This window comes from Peromyscus californicus, unplaced genomic scaffold (assembly GCF_007827085.1).
Source record: "Peromyscus californicus insignis strain IS unplaced genomic scaffold, ASM782708v3 Scaffold_22__1_contigs__length_63687245, whole genome shotgun sequence".
Taxonomy (NCBI): domain Eukaryota; kingdom Metazoa; phylum Chordata; class Mammalia; order Rodentia; family Cricetidae; genus Peromyscus; species Peromyscus californicus.
The window spans coordinates 14,942,301-14,965,741 of NW_026294525.1; the positions used below are offsets into that span (position 1 = coordinate 14,942,301).

Here is a 23,441-nt window from a genome sequence, read left to right on the forward strand (position 1 = left end):
AGTTTATAGAGTTCAAAAGTAGCAATTCATTCATAATATTGCTCCTAAACATGGGTATTTATTAGATCCTACCCATAGAAAGAATAATTATATCATACAAAACATTACTTAATTTTACAAATGAAAGACACAAGGACAAGAAGGAACTTTTCAATGAATCATATTCAGCATTAAGTCACTGCAAGCATTTCTTTTAATGTAGAAGATAAGATATAGCTGTTTGCTCATGGGACTAGAGGGATGTCTCAGCAGTTAAAAGCACTTACTGCTCTTTCAGAAGGTTTATTTTTGGTTCCCAGTATCCACATCGGACTGTTCACAACTGTCTATAACTCCAGCTTCCAGGAACCAAATGCCCTCTGGTCACCAATGCAACATATACATATACACAGAAACACATGCATACACATAAGTAAAAAAAAAATTAGGTAAGTAAAAAAATGACAATTCTTGAAAGTTAAATAAAGAGCCTTTTTCCTTCTCCAAAATCAAAACAACCTCTAAATAAGAAAATTAAATAAACAGAAAAAAATTTCATCAATGTTTAGAACAGCCAATTATAACTACAATAAGTTTTCATATGCTTTACGATAATCACAAAGCAAAAGCCCTATGATGGGCATCAGAAGACAAAAAAGCAAGGATTTAAAGCATACGATTGTAGGAAAATATCATCTAGTCACAAAAGATGATAGCAAGAGTAGAAATGGATCAAAAAAAAGACCAATTAGCAAAATAACATTAGTAAGTTCTACTTCTCAGAATGTAAACGGATACAGTTCTCAGATGAAATGACCTAGGAAGAGTAATTTTCTCAGTAACAGCACAATGGACAACAAAAGACCAAATATTCAACTCTATGCTACCTTCAAGAGATTCACTGCACCTAGAAGATACAGAGATAGACTGACAGAGTAGGCGTGGACCTTGCATGAAAACTAAAGTCACAAGAAAGTAAGGGTAGTTACCTCAAACAAGACTAACTTTAAGTCAAACACTGAAAAGAAAGTTATTTACTATGATAAAATGGTCAATTCATCAAGATAATGTACTAATTGTAAATAAATATACAACCAAAAAACCAAGAACCCAAATACACAAAACAACCATCACTCATAACTATAATATAAAGGAAACTTTAATATTTATTTAACTTTGAGCAATAGAGACATGATCAAGACAGAAAAATCAGTGAAGCCATCTCAAGTTTGAGCTGCATTTTAGCACCAATGTACCAAAAGGCAAATATGTAATATCTTTCTAACAGTAGAACAATGTACATCTGTCACATGACACACAAGAGACGTGCTAGGCCACAAAACAAGTTTCAACAAATTTAGCAAGATTGAAATCACACCTTTTATCTTTCCAACCTCAACAGCATAAAAATAATAATCAGTAGCAGTAGGGATTTTGGAAAATTTCACAAAAACATGAAAATTAAACAAATAATTCTAAATATTCAGTGAGTCAGAATTTTAAAGAGGGGGAAGAAATAAGTTATTAGACCAAAAAGGGGGAATACATCATACCAAAAGTTATGGGGTACAAAAAAGAAATTTTTAAATAGCCTAATATTATACTTTAGAAAACTAAGCAATAAAGAACTAAGGCCCAGATTAGTAGAAACAGTGAAGCAATTACAGGGCAAAAATACTGTAGGGACTAGGAAAAAATGTTAAAAAAATCAATAGAACTAAGAGTTTTTAAGATAGACAATATTAAGTAGACAAAGAAGGACAGGAAACCCAAATAAATAAAAATTTTAAATAGAAGATGAAAAATTATAAATAAATGATAGCAATAAAAAGGAGACAGTTAATAAGGACACACTGATAAACCTGAAGAATAAGAAACTGATGAATTCCTAGACACATATAATCATGAAAACTGGATCATAAAAGGTGAACCAATGATGAGTAAGAAGAGTGAAGAATGAATGAATAATGAAAGGTCCTCCATCAAATCTAAGTTCAGGGCTTAAAAGCTCAACAATCCTCCTCAGACTCTTTAAAACCTATAAATGTGACATACTACAGTGACATCATAAAGGGAAAATAATACATAACCATTTCAATAGATACAAAAACTGCCCTTAACCAAGCTTGGCTTCCTTTTCTGATAAAAACTCTCAAAAAATTTAATAGTGAAGGAATGTATCTCCAAACAGTAAAGGCCATATATCATATACCCACAACAAACATACTCAACAGTGAAAAGTTGAATATTCCTTACCTAAGATTAGGAGCAAAGCAAGGATACTGATTTTTGCCATTTTTATTCATCATAGTGCTGGTGATCCTAACTAGGGCAACTAATTAATAAACTAAAGCACCAGACGTGAAATTATCCCTATTTATACTTTTACATTGTTTTATAGACAAAAAAAACCTAAATACTATACACAAAAAGAATTAGAAAGAATAAGCAAATTGAGTGCTGTCTCAGGATATAAAATTATCATACAAATATCCAATAGTAAGTTGGGTACGGTGAGATGTGCTTGTGAACCCAGCACTCAGGAGACTGAGAAAAGAATCAAGGCTCTGCTAACTTGAGCTGCATGGTAAATTCCAGGCCAGCCTGGTCTACATAGTCAAATCCTGTCTACAAATATGCAGTAGTGTTTCTATGCCATAACAATGGGGTATCCAAGAAAACAACTCCATCTAGGATAGCTATAAAGATAATACGTTTATCCAAAGGAGTAAAAGAGTTGTGTACTGAAAACTAAGTATTAATTAAACCAACTGAGGAAGGTGCTAGTAAATTGAAAGATATTCAAAGTTTGTGGACTAGAAAAATCCATATTGTTAAAATGTCCACAGTAGCCAAGGCAATTTACCGATTTCATGTAATTTGTATCAAAAATTCAAGAATATTTTCAGAAAATACAATAATCCTAAAATTCATGTGTAAACAAAAAGTCCTAAATGTCCAAAGCAATCTTGAACAAACAGAACAAAGATAGAGCAACACGCTGACTTCAAGCTATACTCCAAGGGTATTACAATCACAAGAGCAAGGTGATCGCATACAGACACACTGACCAACCAAACAAATAACCCCTAAGCAAAAGAGGAGGTGGAAAGAATGTAAGAGGCAGATCGGGGAGAAGGGCTGTGGGATGCTGTCTTCTGGACATGGCTATCGTAATCCAGAACGCACAGCAGCTGTGGTTAGCCTGCCCAAGACCTACACACAATCAAGCCAGTCAAGATGGAGAAGTTGATATCTAAGCCCCACCCCTTACTGAGGAGCTCCTGGCATCGGATAGCTGAAGAGGGAGAATCTTTTATTTTTTCTTTAGGGATGTGGCCACTGACAGATTTCAGTGCCCCACACCTGTGTATATAAGGACAAAATTAACTGTACTTAGTGGGTTGTCAAAAAACAAATGAGCAAACACAAAAGCCGCGAAGTTGGGAAGGCCACACTGGGAACTTGGAGAGGAGAATGAAGTATAAATATGATCATATTTCACTGGACATATGAAAAGTTCAACAATAAGGAACGTTTTTAAAAAGAAACAAACAAAAAAGCAGACTTTGGTCATAATGATTACATACTCCAGATATAAAAATTAAACATTTTAAAAACTTTTCTTGCCTCTTTAACATAGTGGGGGATTTTTTGATCATACATAAACTTTTATTACCCAGAATAATACAGATATGAAAACATTATAATGGACATTACTGAGCAAACACTTGACAGCTCTCAAAAAAGCTCATGCTCCCATTTACTCCATGAATAAAATAGAGCAACTCTCATAGATTTTATATATATATATATATATATATATCACTTTAAAATAATCCTGAACCTTGGATGACAACACTGTCATCAAATACTTAAAGATTAGCTCACTGCTTCTACTGTCTCAAATTTCACTGCAAGGCATGATAAAAACCCAACCAGAATAGTTAGTGATTAAACTCTGCTTGTCTATTAACAGGTGGCAATTTCCTCATCCTCAAAATGAGGACATTGGCATCAACTTGTCTTTGGGTCTATTGTGACAAGTCTCTGTAAATCTCTAGTAAAATTAAAGGATAAACCACAAAGCTCATTCATTATGCAGCTGTACACAGTACAGACATCAAAGGGATTTGTTAAGGCATATATGTCTATTCCAGATTTTGACCCTCCAAAGGAATTTGACATGCTAACCTAGTAGACATGTATACCTGCCAATATCTTCCTCTGATTTAAAAAAATATATATATTAAAGCAGCAAGCAGATGATAAAGTTCTTAGGAAGAGATGTAATCACTCACCTTGTTTGCGTAGAACTCTGAATTTGTAAGGTATTTTTCTATATTGTCATTTGTGGTCTTCAAGACAAACTGGTTGAGTAGAAAATGTTTCTCTCATCTTGCAGTTGAGAACAGCGTGGCTTATAAAAGTGATTCAAGCAGAGCTGCCTACCAAGTCTGAGGAGGGGCCAGTGTTCGAATCAGGGTTTCACATCTGAAGCCTTCCCCTTTCCACTAACCAAAACTGTCAAACACACAAGAAATAACGTATACCTGGAAACCAAATGGCCTGGGTGATCTGCTGGGTTGGATAAAATCCAGGAGCAACTATCTGATGCTTTGACTCCCATTCTAATGTTTTATAATTTGAACCATCCATCCTCCAACACAGTCAAGCCTCAACATGTCTTCTGGATTTTGATGACCTGCAGATGTTCTCTTTGTATTGTGAGGACAGTGCTGGAAGAGACTAGGGTCTTATTTATAGTCTCCTTACCCACAATACCTTGCATATAAGAAGCCCTAAGCACATAATTATTTAAGCAAACTGAGTCCATTCATTGAAAATTTCTTAAACCTCTGCTGTGTGGCTCGTTTAAGGGCTGAATAGGGCAAAGAAAGAACTCCAAACAGCCAGCCTGGAATTTGTGAACTATGGAGGAATACGGACACTGGGAAGCCTCTAATAATAGTAAGTGGCTCTCCCAGGAGAGCTATGCTGTGCAAGTGAGAACACTAGAATCTAACCCAGCCTGAGGCAACAGGGAAGACCTTCCTAAACAATAGATGTTAGTAGACCTTCCTAAACAATAGACACTAAGTAACAAAGAAGGAGGAAAAACCAAGACCGAGAGCTCAGCATAGGCGCTAAGATGAAAAAGCATCCCAATTGCACATCCTAAACGTTGCATCTTCTGGAACCACAGTTCTCAGAACAAATCTGGTCATGATGGGACACTCCTGGGACAGCAGGCATTCTAACATAAAAATTATCTCCCCAGGTAGCTAAATCATGCATGCTTAGATCTTTAGAATAGATCTTTGGTAAGTGTATCAAGCCCTGCTCTAAAATCCAATTACTGTCTTGCTACGTATGTAGAGAATCAGTATCCCAACTGGTATCTAGCCTGGTTGAGAAACTGGATGGTTATGAACATGTTGGATAACGCTGCAAAGATTTATTCAATCATAGGTGTTTTTACAAGTACAAATTTTGTAGTTAGCTATAATGGTACTTCCAGTTGTAAATTAAGTCTTTAATGGAAGAGAAGTTGATACATATGGTGCCATGAGGTCATGTGTGGTACCCTGCGCAATAAATTATAATACTTTACAAAAGGTGCTTTATATGGGTCATTAAAATGAGATGTTCTCACACGCTATGTTTTTATGATAAAACACATATCAAAGCATATGTATATAAATAGAAACAGCCAGGAAGACACACATTCCCAGTGTGTATAGACAGACCCTGAGCAGTTGACTGGGGACCCTAAAAAGACACTGCTAAATATTGAATTGTATGCCTGCAGAATTTGTATTCTGACGCCCCAACCCCCAGGACCTTAGAGTGTACCTGTCATTGAAAACAGGGTGTTTGAAGAGCTAATTAAACTTAAACAAGGTCATAAGGATAAGTCCCTGATCCGGTATAACTGGTGTCCTCACAAAAAGAGGAAGAGAGTATGTGGGCAGAGAGAAGGTCATATGAGGACAGGGGAGGGGGGGGTGGCATGGTGCAAGCCAAGGGGAGGCACCAGGAGAAACCACAGCTGCCAAACAGGTCGAAGGCTTCCAGCCACCAGTACCAGGACAAGGCGGATTTCTACTGTTAAGCTGTCTGATCTGTGGTGTTTTCTTACAGCAGGTTGTAAGTAGTGAATTTTACCCCCAAAAGGAAAAGTTATGTATCGAAATTCTAGCATCCAAAATGATATTTGGTACAGGTCCTTCAGGGAGATAATTAAGATTAAATGACGTCAGGACTGGAGAGATAATGACTCAGACGTTAAGGGCACTGACTACCCTTTCAGAGGACCCAGGTTCAATTCCTGCCCACCCCATGGAGGCTCACAACCATCTGTACCTCCAACTCCAGGTGATCAGATGACTTTTTCTGACCTCCACTACCAGGCATGCAAGTGACGCACAGATAATATATTTAAGCAAAGTACCCACACACAAAAAATAAAATTAAAATTAAAAATTGTTTTTAAAAAGATTAAATGAAGTCAGAAAGGTAGGCCCCTAACTCAACAGGACTGCTGTCTTTCTAAGAAAGAGAATTATGGGGGCAGAGAAAATGTTATATGAAGACACCTCAGGCCTAGAAGAGAGGCCTACACCAGAAACCAAATTCTCCAGCATGTGAACCTTAGCCTTGCGGCTTCTGGTATCATGAGAAAGTTAATTTTTGTCATTTAAAATACCCAGTGGGTAGCATTTTGTTATAGCAGCCGCAGAACACTAATACAGACATACATTTTGCATTGTACAAGTATGTGCTGACACAGACTGGCCCAACATAGGCAAATGATCTACGTTTCTATCTGAAAGCAGAAGCCTTGCAGTATGCCTTTGTAAACTGGAATTCCTGTTAGACTGAAAATGAAGGGCATCATTTAGATTTCTGTAGCCAGGATGGCTCTGTCTGTATAATAATTAGGATTTAAAAAAAAAGAATAGTTTTTAGGAAGGGGCTCAATGTATGAGTGCCATAACATTTTTTTCAAAATGCTCTGGACATATTCAAAATGATCCTTTCACCTTTCAGAGAGAATGAATCCCTGGCTCAAACTATCAGAAGTTAGCCAAGGAGAAACGTGGACTCTCCTGTTACTACCTGAAATGTTCTCCACGAAGCTGTCACATTCCTGTCACTTATCAAGTTACCACAGGAAGCTTCTTGAGAGTTTAATTAAGCCTGACTAATTTTCCAACAGTACAAAGAAAGACGAATTCCTTAAATATTGAATCCATTTACGATCCAAAGTGTCATTTTCTGAATGTGACTGCTCAATTCTAAGAATTAATTACCCTCTGAATTCAAGTTGCTTTTACAGGCATTTGAGGCATATAGTCATATCTCACACAAAGCATAAACTCAACATTTCAATAACTAAAGAGACGATTCCAAACGCTGTGTTCAGAGTCTCATCCTGGCCATGGAGCAAAGACGTCTTCCATAAGTAAGCTGTGTACTGGTCAAGTATGCCCTCATCTCAATTGCCACTCCTGGTTTTCCCCTCTTCCCTCTTTGTGCTGGCATTAATCAGTCAAAACTCAGCTTTCCTCTGTGTTGGGGAGACAGTTCAGCTTCTCTGGTAAGCCTTGGCACGTGAGTTGGATCCCCAGGACACACATGGAAAAAGCTGGGTATGAACATGAGGGCTTGTAATCCCAGTGTGATGACTCATATTGACTGTCAGCCTGACAGGTCTATAATGAGCAAGGAGACAAATCTTTGCGCATGTCTGTAAGGGAGTTTCTACACCATGTTAATTGAGATGGAAAGACTCACCCTAACTATGGCGTAATGTCATACCATGGGCTAAGATCCTAGATTTCATAAAAAGGAAAAAAAAATGAGCTGATGGTGAACAGCCATCATTTTCTGCCTCCTGACTGTAGCTGCATTATGACCAGCCATCTCAAGCATATGATGCCATGATTTCCCTGCCATATTAGACTCTACCTTCAAACGGTGAGGCAAAAATCAACCATTTCTCCCTTAAATTGCTTTTGTCTGAGTATTTTATCCCAGCAATGAGACAAGGTAACTTTTTTTTCTAAAATAGGGTTTCTCTGTGCAACAGCCCTGGCTGTCCTGGAACTCACTCTATAAACCAGGCTGGCCTCCAACTCACAGAGATCCACCTTCCTCTGCCTCCCAAGTGCTGGGATTAAAGGCGTGCACCAGCTGTTGAGACAAAGTAACTATTAATGGTACACTCATCAATGGGTGAAATGGAGGCAGGTAGAGGCCTGGGTCTAGTGACCAGCTAATATAGCCTACTTGAGCAGTTCCAGGCCAGTGAGGGACCCTGTCTTGAAGAAAGAAAAAAAAAAACAAGACAAGTGGATGGTGCCTAAGAAACAATAACTGAAGCTGTCCTCTGACTTCCACATATGTACCTGCCCTGTTCTATTATAACTTTAGGTCATCCCGTGCCTCATCTGCTTCTAGAAGCTTCTCCCCAGGATAATCCACATGGCTTCTTTTCCCTCATGTCACTTTGGAGACATCTGAGTGCATCTGGGACTCGACTTCCATCTTGCAATACCTGTTTGTTCTCTGCCACTCCAGTGAAGGCTACCCAAGACTAGACTCGATGTTCCGTAGGTAAGATTCCCAACTCAAGAACTCAAGGATAACCACATGTAGGATTATCTATCAATCCCCCTAAAGAAAATTGGACTTCAGAGTCCCATGCAAGAGAGCTGGGAGACTGAATACATGAGGAACCAGGAGAGTACGTGCATATGTATCCACACACCAGCGACCACACGATAAAGCGATGTCACACAGCCTGAGTACTCGGGGATATGTTGAAAGTCAGCAGCCTGCCAACCGCTCCCGGCATCACACCAGACCCAGGGGCTATGGACGGCTGCCGACTCGGCTTCTACAATGCCTTTTGATTGAAATTCAGATTTCCTAAGTAACATGAAATGATAGAAGGAGACAGAGCAGCTGTTTCGCTCTCCCATACGGGAGTCTCAGTTGAGGGAAGTTCATCACCTGATATCATTTTCTAGCATTAGCTATATCAGCAGTAACTGTAACACCTCCCCCAGAGTGAGCCATGGAAGTGTCCTCCTTTACCCAGTACCTCCCACACACCTTTGGTTCAAAAATGTAATAATTACCTTGAAAATATAAAGCACAAAGTGGTATGTTAGAATTCTTGGTTCTAGTTGCTTCTAATTAAAAAGAAGATACTATGCATCCTGAAAACTTTTTTTTTTCAGACTCAAGAATAGATAAAAAAAATAGAGATAAAGTACGAAAACGGGAAGAGCCAGCTCTGGGGTTACTGCAAGCAGCCCCCTGGCATGGGCACCTCAGGCCGTTGTACTTACCGCCCTTCATCATGCCCACTTCGTAACACTTGCGCAGCCGGCAGGCCTGACAGCTCTTTCTCCTGTTCTTGTCAATGGTGCACTGGTTTGTAGCGGGACACATGTAGTCATTATGTCCTAGGGAAAGTGAGAAGGTCAACTCAGCATCGTTTCTTTGGGAAACCCAACAAGTCAGAATTGACATAGAAGCTTCTGTGTATAAGGCGTGTTCAAGAGCCATGGCTTGGCCTCGTGTGAACAAAAGCCCTGTTATCTTTAATTTATGCCTCAGATGATGGCTTTAGGAGTTGTCTGAGCAAATCCTCTCCCCTCCACATGACCTGTGTTGGACAATATGTTGTGGGTTTTGTTTGTGGTGCAGGAAATGGAGCCCCGGGGGCTTCCCACATGCTAGGCGAGTGCTCGGCCACTGAACAGCATGCCCGCTCTGCAGGAAAATGTCAGAGGCAACGTATATTCACAAGGTCAGGGTTTCTCTCTGTAAGCTTTGTTTGGCGTTGGGGTTGGTTTGGGTCTGGGTTTTATGGGATTTCTCAGGCCACTCACAAAATAATATCAGAAGAACTGTCATAAATCAAACTTTCCAGAACTTCAAAGAGAAAATGAGGGATCTTTAAAATTCATTAGATATTCAAATGAGTTGCAGAATATCTAAACTCAGCTCAGAGTGGAAGGCTGAGCAGAAGTTAGTCTGTCCAGTGCTGGCTAAAGGATGCTGAGTAAGCTTCTGGCCATCCCCCTCCTGTCTAAGCTAGAAAAGATAATGATACACATATATAATATTATACAATTGTTGCACCATTATTCTAAGACTTTAGAAATGAGTCAATGTATGTCAAGGAATAATGACAGTGCTCAGGTTGATCAAGTCATCTAATTACGAATCCCCTTTCTTTCCTTTCCTTTCTATATTGGTTCTCTCCATCAAATGCTTCTCATTGGCCTTGGGCATATACAAACCCGTCCATGTATGTTAACTTCCACCTTACATCAATGCCCTTTTTACCCAACTGGACTCCTCAGAAGTCCACTCTGGGGTTACCTTTCCTCACCTCTCTTGAGTGGCTCAACACAAGTCATTGGTTCTACACTTAGTTACCTCTCGTTAACTGCTCCCATGGGAAGTCCACACACAATGCCAAACATTTTGTAGGGGGAAAGTCTTGAATTTAGACTAAGGACCGAGGGAATGACCTGTTTTCCATTCTCAAAACAAAGCAAAAATACATTCCACATGCTAATTTAGAGTCATCACACAGGCGTCTACTGCCTTGTTCACTAGTGAACTGTTGGAACACAGGCTCTTTGCCCCTTTTGCAACGTAAGAACCAGACTCAACTAGATCAGGATGGTGGGGGAGGGTGGATTTGAAAAGAAATGCAAGACTCCATCTTTAGATGTATTTTACAAAAGCTACCATGTAAATAGGCCTCAGATCAAACAAACATCTTCATTCTTTGATTGCATAAGACAGACGAGTGAAGACAGTAAGCAGGGTTATAAATTTGAAACTCTGGCAAGAGACCGCACATTGCCTCAAAAATCCAGGCACAGAGATTTTTTTTTTTAAAGACAGAGTATCACTATGTCACCCAACATGGCCTTAAACTCACAGAGATCTGCCTGGAGTCAAGGCACACATCACTTTGCCTATAAACAGTGGTTGTTTTTTTTTAATTGTCTTTATTAACAGGGAGAAATTGAGAAAGGCATAGAATGAAAAACAAAGTTGATCTGGGCTTAGAGTCAGCAAACTATAAGTGAATGGTTCATTATTCTGATGCCCTAAGGAAATCTTTAGTGTTTTACCTCCTCTGGTGTTTACATGGAATACACCGATATATTTTAGTTAAAAAAAAAAAAAAAACTAAGAACACATTATTAAGCCACAGAAGAAACATTTAGTAGCTACTTAACCCAAACACTATGCTGACTCACTTTCTCTCTGATACCCAGGTATTTTGCAAGCCAGAAGAAGAGAGAAGGCTGAAGAGAGTCAGAAACCAACTGGCTGCCTCTCTGTTTGGATTGGCTACCCTCCTTAGATGGCTATCATCAGGAAACCAGGTGAAATTCTTGAACTAACATGTCTAAGACATAGAATGCATCAGATCCGTGCAGTTGACTCCATCCCGTAACAGGAATGAGAGCAGAGGCCCAGAGTTAGGGTCTTTTATGACAATGCTCAAAATAAGTTAAGATGTTCGATCAATATGCTGACTAGAAAAAGATTCTAACAAGTAGTACATGCTTGCTCTCTTCAGCCAAAACAAATCCTTCCTAACCAAACACCAGCAATGACTATTTTTAAGTCTTCAACTGATATTAGATAAAAAGCAACAAAGCTGTTTTTCCCTTTTAATAACTCCGTAAATGCCTGATGTTAAACCAAGGGTTTCCCTGACTCCTTTATAAACCCTATTTGGCCTTGTGAAAATAATTTATGAGAAGATTGTACTGAACTAGAATTAATTTTTGAGAACCAACTCAATTATATGAGCGAAACATACAGTAATTTAACTGCAGAGACAAGAAGCTGTGACCCTGTGATAATCCTGGAAGAATTACAGAATGATACATAAAAAACGTAATATTGAGCTGGAGGGTGAGAAAAGGAAACACTATTTTTTTTCTCATAAGAATAAAAAGTGAGGCCTTGGGGATGTCGCTCAGTGGTTGAGCACCTGCCTAGCGTACACAAGAACTGGGTTCCATCATCACCCCACACACAAAAAAACTAAATAAAAATCCTTTGGAGGAACATACAGCTTGGGTAGTGGGACGTGTAGGCACAGGATACAGGGGACACCTACAAGCAAGAACTGCCAGGTAAACCTGGTTCCCAAGAAACACGGGGCTCACGCCACACGCGGACTTTTCCCTCAGCTCCTCTGCGGATTCCTTTCTCTTGACTTTTTCCTTCTTTCATTTATTCTCCCATGGCCGCTGTTGTCTTTTTTATTATTATCGCTCAGAAAGCCTAGATTTGTTAGTTATGAAAACAAACAACGTTCCATATCCAGACACTCAAAAGGAAGATAAACAAGGACCTAATTAAAACAAACAGTAGCTTGAGAGAAATCTAATACTGTGGACTTTTCCTTTTGTCTCCCTTCTCCTCAGGGCATTTGGGCAGCAACCTCAGACCAAATCTTCTTGGGGGGGGGGGCTTTAGGCCTGTCAGTGCACCCAACATCTATCCATCCATCCACCTACCCACCCACCCATCCATCCATCCACCCACCCATTCATCCATCTATCCATCCATCCATCTATCCACCCATCCATCCATCCATCCATCCATCCATCCATCCATCCATCATCTATCCATTTATTCACCCACCCATCCATCCGCCCATCCATCTACCCAACCATTCATCCATCCATCATCCATCCATCCATCTATCCACCCACACATCCATCTATCCATCCATCCATCCACCCACCCATCTATCCACCCACCCATCTATCCACCCACCCATCCATCCATCCATCCATCCATCCATCCATCCATCCATCTATCCATTTATTCACCCACCCATCCATCTGCTCATCCTATCCATCCATCCATCCACCCACACATCCATCTATCCACCCATCCATCCACCCACTCACCCATCAATCCACGCATCCATCCATCTATCCACCCATCCATCCATCCATCCATCCATCCATCCAAATTGACTCACAGATCCTTTGAAACTGGCATTACCACTCAGACTAACCATGTGATTTGAATCTCCTATGCTCCCCTACAGCTTGTATTTTGAATGCATACTCTCCAGCTTGTGGTGCTGTCTAGAAGGTGAGTCCTGGCTGGGGAAAGCAGGTCACCACGGGGTGGATCTTTGAAAGTTACACCCAAACCTGGCTGAGCCTCACTCTCTCTTTCCCAGTCAGACACCAGCGGACAGGCCCTGCCTCAGACTCCCACCACCACAGATCAAGCCAGGCTGCCATGATGCCTGCCTGCCCTGCAACAAAGGACTAAGATCATTTGAACCTGTGAGCCTAGATAATCATCCCTCTGCTGAGCAGCTCTGTCAGCTTGTCACAGCAGCAGAACAGTAACTAATACAGTGACCATCTCCGTGTATCCGCAGTCCATCTCTTCTGAACTACCCACCATGAAGTCACACACACAGAATCAATAGAGGTCACCTTCTTCACTGGACCCTCCCACTATGCCCCCACCACACAGTCTCACACACACGGACACCAAGAAAGAGGTCGAGTCAACTATTCTAATTCTTTTTCAAATCAGAGCCAGTTATTTAAATAAACACAAATGTGTGTGTGTGTGAGTGAGGAAGAGAGGGAAGGGGTATGTGTGTGGCTGTGTGTGGATGGGGGTGTACGGGAAGACAGAGGTAGACTTGGGGTATCTTCCTTCATTTCTCTTTTCCTCCATTACTCCCGACAATTTTTTTATTTTAAAAATGTATTTACTCCTCATTAGTTTCCTACCTTTATAAGGTTCATTGATCAAAGTCCCCCACCCCCAAATGCACAATATCCTCTCTTACCCCCTCCCCTTTCTTCTTTCCAAGTCTGCCTATTCTGTGTCCTTTTATTGTGGCCCTCTGCATTTAACTGGGGTCTCCTACATGCACATGGGTGAGGGTTACTTACTTCTCCAAGGACAGTGCACCGGTATCCATGGAGGAGCATGACCCACGACGGCTACTCATATTTCAAGTGCACCATTCAAGGAATAGGCTCCTTTGCAGCTCTCCTCCCACAAACCAAGCTCACTTTGTCCCAGCATCACACTGACCACACTGGCTTTTAATTGCTTGTCTGAATCCGCAGATGGGTTTAGGCTTAGCAGGCAAGGAACCGCACCTGGCTCACCATCCTACTGTGCCCACCACATCCTCAGGCGCAGAGCAGAGCTCGGTGAGTACCTTTTAGCTAAATCAAGCAAACACGCTAAAGCCCTGGTTGCCTCTCCACCAACCTATCTGTGCAACTCAGGTCTCGGGAGGAGACAGGTTGGGCTCTATAAAGGAAACAATCATGGTGTTAGTCATTTTTCTGTTGCCGTGATAAACACCATGACTAAAAGCAACTTATAGAAGACAGGGTTTATTTGGGCTTATCATTTCATTCCAGAGAGAGAGGGAGACTGAGAATATCACAATATTAGGGCAAGCATGGCGGCTGACAGCTAGAAGATGCTGAGAGAGCGCATCTTCAACCAGGAGCATGAGGCAGAGAAAGCGAACTGGAAGTGGACCAAGGCTACAAATTCCTAAAGCTCCCCACTCCTGTGATGTACTTCCTCCAACAAGACTGTGCCACCTCCCCAAATAGTGCCACCAACTAGTGCTCAAGTGTTCAAATATCTCAACCTACAGAAGATATTTTTCCTTCAAACTACCACAAGTACTCAGAACAAAATGAACAAGAAATACCTAAGACTTGTTCACACAAATGAGCACTCAGCTCACTCACTCTTCATGCTTTAAGGCATGTAAATCAAAGTGAATTCTTGAGGATAAATGAAATCTACAATGTTTAATGCCTATACATCAAATAAAAGCCAGTTGTAGTCAATCTTGCCCAAAAACCACACTGGAGAACCCCAATAACACTTTTTAAAATATTTTATTTGTTATTGCGCATGTGTCCACACCGCAGTGCACATGTGGAGGTCAAAGGACAACTTCTGGAGTAAATCCTCTCCTTCCACCTTGTTGAGGCAGGATCTCTCCAACCTGTGCCCTCTAGGCCAACTGGTCCATGAGCTTCTGGGTAATTATTTTGTCCCTGATTCCTATCTCACGATGGGAGTGCTTGGATTTCAGATAACAGACACCTCATCTGGATTTCTGTAGGCTGTGGGGATTGAACTCAGATCCTTAAGCTTGGGCAAAAAGTGTTCTTACATCCTGGCCCACAAGTAACATGCCATTGTTATTTATGTCACATCATCTTATTCTCTTATATCTCACTGATCCATTTATTTAGGTTACACCTATGAACTCTGGCTACCTCCACCTTCCCTTTATCAGAGACATTACCACATTTTTCCATAAAATTAACAAGAGTTCATTAGAATTTGAAGCATCCAGGAGTTGTGCCTGAAGAGTTTAAATTGCCAAAGAAGAAATGAAATCTGGATTTATTTCTTCAAGCATTAGCATGTATTTGTAGAGTGTTAAATACAGCTTTGAATCCTGTGTGGATTTGCATTAGATTTACATTTAGATCCTCCAGACATTTAAGCAAGAGAAAACTGACATTTTAATTCATTAGTAAAAGACTATACAAACATCCGATGACTTACTTAAGACAGCATTACATCCCAATAAATCTGTCATACATTACATCACAACTTAAGAGTGTGTTTAACCTACCAAGCACCCTGGCTTTCTAACACAGAGCACTCTAAAGTCTAGCTTTCACCCATGTAGTTACCTAAAGTTGTGATCACTGATGTTGCCCATCATGAACAACAGAGTCAAACTGCACACTTCTGGCTTGAGAAAGAATCAAAAGTCATCATCTGGAGAGCTTCTAGTGAACATATAAACTTTTCACACCATTGTCAAACTTAATAAACAGAGTCAAACCATTATGAGTGAGAGGGAACATCTTTGTTACTCTTAAGGTGATAAGGTATAGAAAACATGTCAAGACATGGTTGTGGTGTTTGAGAAAACCATAGAACCCATGGGCAGATTGTCAAAGCTCTGCTACACAAAATAGGCACCAGGCAGACATGAGCAGCTGTGTCCTGGAAAGAGTCTGCTCTCCTTAACTTGTTCACAGAGACCCTTTCACAAGCTCATCTGATCATTCTCTCCAAGATAACCAACTGTTTCCATACTGAACATGATGTACCAAGTGCTGTGTAATACACGGGTTTTTTTTTTTTTTATTTAATCCCCTAGTGACTTTATGGAAAAGGAGTTATATTAATCCACAGTTTACAGTGGTAGGCTTTTGATAAAGATTTTAAAGCACTCAGCAAAACAGACGAGTTTTGAATCAAGGTCTCCCTCACATGAGAGACTGAACTCATCTATCCCTGCAACCTTCATAAACAGAAGCCTAAACTTGTCTAACAAGATCTTAATTCAAGAACAGTATCTATTTTCCTGCTGGCAATCATGGTAGGATTCTCAACAACTATCTGACCAATGGGTGTTATGAGTTCCAGGATACTTGTGCATAAGAAAGTAAAACAGGGCATTAATACAGCCAAGCTGATGTCACAGCCTTTAATTTAAAAAATATGAAAGGCATGTCAAAAAGAAACTGATATTGGACATTGGGATAAGAAAAAAAGACATTCATTAAAGGGTGATGGGCACAGGTCACATCTCTGGATATGATTTACCAGGCATATTATCTACCTTATACCCTAAAGAAAATGGGAAAATCCCGAGTTGACCCCTGCCCATTGAGTGGAGTTTCATCTTAGCACTGTCACACACATCCATCACTAGTACCAAAAGAAGGGAATGCTCTGAGCGAAGCCAGGCAAAACTGAAGACAGTTCAAACAGTGGTGTTGTTGAAGCCACCAACAGAACACACAGAAGATTGTCAGGGGATTGAACAGGATGGAAAGAGTTCAAAAGGATTTTAAGTGTAAGTGAGAATGTAGGAATGATTGACATAAAAAAATGAAGGATTAGGAGGATTCATAATTACGCCTAAGAAAAACTCATTATCAGAATAGGTACTAACCATCTTTTAGTAGTACTAAAGTACCTGAAGCAAAAGAAGATGAGAAAATTTAAACCTCTTGCCAAATACCTGGGGCCCAAAGAGGAACAGGAAGAAGTGAAAGGCTCCTACTTTGCTCTAGGAAGACTTGAACACTGTCCTTACTGTTAATCAGGAGGATCTGATTTGGGAGGGCGGATGGGAAAGAGGAGGTACAGAACAATTCTAAACAAGTCAAGAGAGACTTCAGTAAGACATAAACCAGCTGTCCAGCAGATAGTTGTAAATGAAGTACTAAAGTCAAGTCAAAATGAAATGAAATACCCAGTAATTCCCCTTTCAGGAACAAATTCGATGAGTGGAGGGGTTAGATGTTGAGGGACTGCCCAGGTCAGACTGGCCTGTGCACAACTGTTGGGGATTGTCTGGATTGTTAATTGATATAAGGGAGCCCGGCCCACTGTGGGAAGCATCATTCCCTAGGCTAAGAGTCCTGAGAAAGCTAGCTAAACATAGGCCTTTCAGCAAAGGCCTTTCAAATTACTGCCAGAGTCCCTGCCTTGACTTCCCTCAGTGATGTAACCCGTTAGACAAAATAAATCCTTTCCTCACTTGAGTTGCTTTTGGTTAGTGTTTTATCATGGCCACAGAGATGAAATCAGAACAATGTTCTAGGCTCAATCGCCAACATCAGAAATTCATATATGTCAATGATTGAAAGCTGGAATTCAGACAGATACAGGTCAGACACTAAAAGCAACATTACCCATAATAGCCAAAAAGCAGAGATAACTCAAGGCCTACTGACTTAAGTAAACAAACTAAAGTTGGTATATAGCTACAACAGAATTACCATTTAGCCTTCAAAAAGAATGGAATTCTAAGATGCACTACAACAAGCATGAGTCGGGAAAACATGATGTTGAGATAAGTCAGACACAAAAGGACGAAAGTGACTCTGGGTACATGCAGTACCTAAAATAGTCACATTCACAGAGATACGCAGTGATAGCAGCAGAGTAGCTATCAAGATTCACTGGAAAGTGAAGCCGTTATTGCTTAAAAGGCACAGTTTCAATTTGATAACGTTCTGCTCAGGAACACAAATGGACCTAATTGCACTGAACTACATCATTTAAATGGTTCAAGCAGTAAAATTTTGTTGTGTATACCTTGCTGTGTGTTTGAAAAAAAAAAATGAACTTGGAGTTGTCATAAGCGTCTATGTGAGAAAGCCAGAAAATGAATTAAAGTTGGAGACTGTGAATTGGTCCTGATGTGCTCACATGTGCTCACATGTGCTCTGTGGCCAAGGACTGACTGGTACCATGCGTGGGCCATGTGCTTCTCATAAACTAGGAGCTGTGCTTGGTGAGTCCAGCTCTTTGCCTCATCTCAATATCACAAACACGGAGTTGGGTCACTCCAGCTACAGAGTCCTAAGCTGAGACTCCAGGGAGCTAACTTGTTCAAGGTCTCTTGGTTGGTAGAAGGCAGAACCATCGTTAAAATACAGGTCTGTCTCATTCGTGAGTCTATTTTTTGTAGAATCCTGCCATGGTTGGCTATGTAGAAGGAACTCAATACTGACTCAGAATACTTAAATATTAAATTGTTGCTTATAATAATAATTTCACAGTTTAATAAATCACTATATCTTTTAAGAGCATTATGGAATCAGCAACATAATCATCTCCAGACTCTGATTCCTAATGCTCTGTCGCATCTCACCAAACATGAAAGATAAATCACACAAAAGATATTATATTTATCTAGGGATCAGGGCGTATATTTTTTTTAATTCTAGAAAACCTCTTCAACATATTCCAGCACAAACTATTAATGAAAAGAAAAGCTAGAAAGCAAATTTTTGAGGAAATTAAGCAAAAAAAAAAAACCCTTTATACTCTCTGAAGAAATAATTGCAGCAGTGTGTTTGTAAATAAATTTCCACTCAGATATTAAAATGAATACTTTCTGATTCACAGCCAGTACAATGAGCCAAACCAAATGAAATAAAATTTGGCTGTCTTAGTGAACACATTCCTAAAAGTCCAGTGAGGACATTCAGTGGGCCTTGATTTCAACTATTTCATAACCACATCTGTATGAAGTGGCATACACAAAAAAAAAAACAGGGTGCCTTAATCACATACCCCAAACTCTGTTTTCACACTAGTCATTTCTAATTGATCTCATCGGAGACAACACCCACATCCAAATGTCATTTTGCTTTTATTTTTTTTCTCTGAACCAGAAAGCAATACTAATATCCAATTGTATTCCCAGTAGATGTTTTAAAAGAAGGAATTCTAGGAAAGACAATAGCCCTGGACAGCTTCCTTTTCTACATGGAAATGAAGTCAGAAGGAATTCTCTCTGTCCTCACAAGACCCTAATCTACTGAAAATGTGGACTTGATACCATTGTGTCCTGTCTCTGGAGTCCATCTGCAAAACCACAGTTGTTTCAAGCCCCTGGCACAGAATCAAGTCAACAGCTGTGATAAAGACAGTCATGATGGGATCAGTGACCATCACCTCACCACAATACCCAAGAGACAGTAAGTCGCTTTCAGCAATGCTCTCCTAGCTCCGCACACAAGTTAGTGCTGTTATACAGCCCAAAATAGGACCTTCTGAAATTGCTGCTCCTACTCTTGTGATGTCCAGCACCAGGCTTTGATCATCCTAAGAACATGGTGAAACCAAAAAAAAAAAAAAAAGAACATGGTGCCTTGCCCCAAGACCTTTGATTCCAGGAGGTGTAGGGGACCATGGGGGAAAAAGTAAGGAAAACATGGGGTAATAGAACAGAATCAAGCAACCAAGAGGAAGGTGTAATAGTTGGGGTGATTAATTCAAAGGCAGGCAGCAATCCTCTGACATCCTGGCCATTCTCTTTCATACTGTTTGCTTCCAGGAAGTTTTCCAAGCTTTCTTACCACTTCAGCTCCTATAAAGACCAAACCCTGGTGTCCAGAAGTGGTAGAAAGAATTTCAAAGTGTTCCCATCTTGAGAGGCAAGGAATAGAATATGTTCTTGCATTCTGACAGACAGGAAAAATATGCAGAGACCTTGAGCAGGGGTCTGCCAAGAGTCCTGATCCCTCAGAGTCAAGGATAAGCTCATGTTCCAGTTCAGGGTCATTTTGATGCTTTACGGGGGATGGAAAAGATTGTTGACTGAGATCAGATGTGGTGCAGAATATGGAGATATAGAGGTCCTTCAAACTGTTGGATCATATTTTTTAATGGACTCCTGATTCACAAAGTCCTAACTAAGAACTTCACCTGTCTTTGGGAGTTTCTCCCAAGTTCTTTTATAGGCAATGCTCTGCCTAGACATTCTGATGGAAAGTAAGAGCGGAAAAGCCAGGCATTTAAGATTCCACAAATAGGGGCTTCCCTAGCACATCTGTAGCATGAGTTCAGACATTGTTCCTTTTTTAAAATTTGACCCAGTTCTCTTCAACAATACTTAAATAAATAGCTTGTCTATTGTCCTGAGAAATACCAGCTAATTGAGAAGTGGTGGTGGTACATGCCTTTAATCCCAGCACTCAGGAGGCAAAGGCCAGTGGATCTCTGTGAGTTTGAGACCAGCTTGGTCTACAAAGTGAGTTCCAGGGCAGCCAAGGCTACACAGAGGAACCCTGTCTCAAAACAAAAACAAAAAAGAAAAAGAAAAGAAATATCAGCTAATCGACTTTATCAACCCCAACAATTTCTTCTAACTAAGGGGAATAAATCAATGCTAGTTCCCATGGTGGCCAATCTTCTTTCTATGACACAGCACAATAACCTTAAGATTTCCCCACATTCTTGCAAATGACAAGACCTCCTTTTTAATTAATACTATTTCAATTCCACAGATAATTTCAAGAGTAAAGAAGAAGAATAACAGATGTGGTCAACAAGTACAAAGTTTTGGTTCATCTTACAGCCACTGAACAGTTACAAGATGCATGAAGAACCATGTAGTGATTTGCATGGTAAATTTCATCCTAGGTGGCATGATTAGTCCTTGTGTTTCATAGTCCTCAAGGCTGGGAACAATTTCTATGAGGTATGTTACAGTTGCCATGTAGCCTGGCAAAGGGCAAAGTAAACATCTGATGGTCATTCAGCAAAAGCAGAAGTGTCATTGAAACACAACTTCCTGAGCATCCAGACGCCCACCCCCAAGACAGTGTGGTCACACTTCTTCTTGAGAACATCATCTTAGATGACCCTTGTCACACCACTGGGAAAACATTGTCATTTCTCAACTATCCAGGGCTAGTGAGGTCATAGATCTTAGAGAAGAACCTACTACCAGCACTTTATTATATCAGCATAATACCTAACTGCATTCTAAAACATATCCTTATCTTCACAGATAAGTGATGCTCTCATTCCTCGTTAAGGAAGCTTCTCTTTGCAGAAAATGGAGAGCATTACGGAAAGCCATAACTGGTCCAAATGCATACATCAACTGATCATGGGGTGTCCAATCTTAACTGATACATCTACAATACAGCTCCTGTACCTAGAGCTCAGGACACATCAAGGAAGGTAGGGCAAAAATACTGTAAGATCCAGAGGACCAGGAGGCCTGCTGTAAGATTCTTCTCCTAGAATTGACAGGTAGGCTACACCCTAACATGGCTATATATAAATAAGACCTAAAAAAGATACCAGTAACCATGCTAACAGGGAAGAGGAAAATATCATGGAGCCCTAGCACTAGACAGAAAAACTACAGACAACTAATGACTGCTGAGAGAGGGTAAATTAGTCTTTCCCAAAGATGAGGCCCTAATTGGTCATCCAATACCGAATGGTCAACCTTGAAATCATATGCACATAAGTTACGTTAAGTGGATCATCAGGTTGTATTTATATATTTATTCATTTGTGTGTGTGAGAGAGACAGAGACAGAGACAGAGACAGAGACAGAGAGACAGAGACAGAGAGACAGAGAAAGAGAATAATAAACAAGGAAAAAGAAGTCTTTGATTTGAGACATGGAAGGGGTTAGAGGGGACATGAGGGAAGTATATTGGAGGGTGCAATTACATTCTGATTAATTTTTTCTTATCTTATAAAGAAGTGAAAAGACAACAGCCATCTGTGGGCAGAAGAACCCCAAAACAACTGAGCCCAGCTGCAAGGCAGAAAAAGCCACCTCTACCTGATTCCTGCTACCTGAAGTTTCCTCATTGCTGACACATGAGCCCAGGGAAGAATTGAAATTGTATTTAACAGACTCGATCTCAAGACATGCTAAATGTGGTGTAATTACTCCTTTGTAACCTACTCCCTTTCCACTGATTAAAGATCCACTGCAACTCCAAACTCTTCTTTGAAGTAGCCACTATAAAAGGTATTGTGGTTTGGTTTTTTTTTTTTCAATTTACTAAAAATGCTAAGTTCACATAGAATCAGAGGCAATTCTCTATAGAAAGAGAAGGTTGCATTCCTAGTTTTGTTAGTGAAAATGTGGCAAGCCAAAAGAACCCTCCCTGCCACAAGACAGGGTATATTTCAACAATATGGCCATCAAAGAAATTTAAATTTTAAAATCACTGGCTCCTAATTCTCTACTATACAAGTTAGACACTATCATTGTTATTTAATGGTATTTTAAGTAAGGAAAAGTTAACAAAAGCTTGCAAAAAAAGAAAGCTCATTCATGATGTTTTCTAAGACCTCCACGTCAGCAAGAAACCATGTCCTTGATATCTGAACAGTTTCAAAAGTATACTGTCTCTCTCTGACTAGACCAAATAATCTTCAGGCAAAAACCACAGGGAAGAGGTAGAAATCCAAGTTTTTAAAAGCTCTCATCCAGGGCTGGCAGCATGGCACAGCAATGCTTGCTTTCATAGCTAAAGATCTGTGTTCGATTCCCCAGGACATAACTAACTCACACAAGTCATTCTTCAGCATCTATAGCATGCCGTGTTTATTTATATATAAATAAATAAATGTAATTAAATCTTTTTAGGAACAGGTCTTTGAGCTTTGGTAGGTACTTTTCAGGTGCAGTTTGTAAGAAGCAAAGGGCATTGTTCTTATGTCACTTAGAACAATGGCCTCAAGGTTTACTCATACTACCACCTACAATGACAGGCTCTCCTTTTTAAAGTGTTAATATCCCAACTTCAAATACAATTTCAATGGCAAGGAAGACAGATCAGTAAAAGATATTGGCTAGTAAGTACTGAGTTTCCTTTCTATAGAGTAGTAATCCCGTAGATCACACAGCAGGTAGTTTAGGAACACAGGGCTGAAGCCTGGAAATGCTGAGAGTGCATTTTGGGTGCTCTTACCACGAACAGAAAACTGATATGGGAGACGCTTGAATGCAGTAGCCATTTTATTATGCTTATGTATATCAAAGTATCAGGATATAGTCTTAAAACCTATAATTTTG

General features: G+C 40.1%; 1 protein-coding gene across 2 annotated transcripts in view; it reads right to left on the bottom strand.

The window, feature by feature from the left end:
* Positions 1 to 23,441, bottom strand: part of Esr1 (estrogen receptor 1) — a 259,201-nt gene that overhangs the window by 177,911 nt on the left and 57,849 nt on the right. For both annotated transcript variants that reach the window (XM_052750952.1, XM_052750953.1), the window contains exon 4: positions 9,342 to 9,458. In XM_052750952.1, coding sequence (XP_052606912.1) covers positions 9,342 to 9,458 — 117 coding nt within the window. The remainder of the gene's footprint in view (positions 1 to 9,341; positions 9,459 to 23,441) is intronic.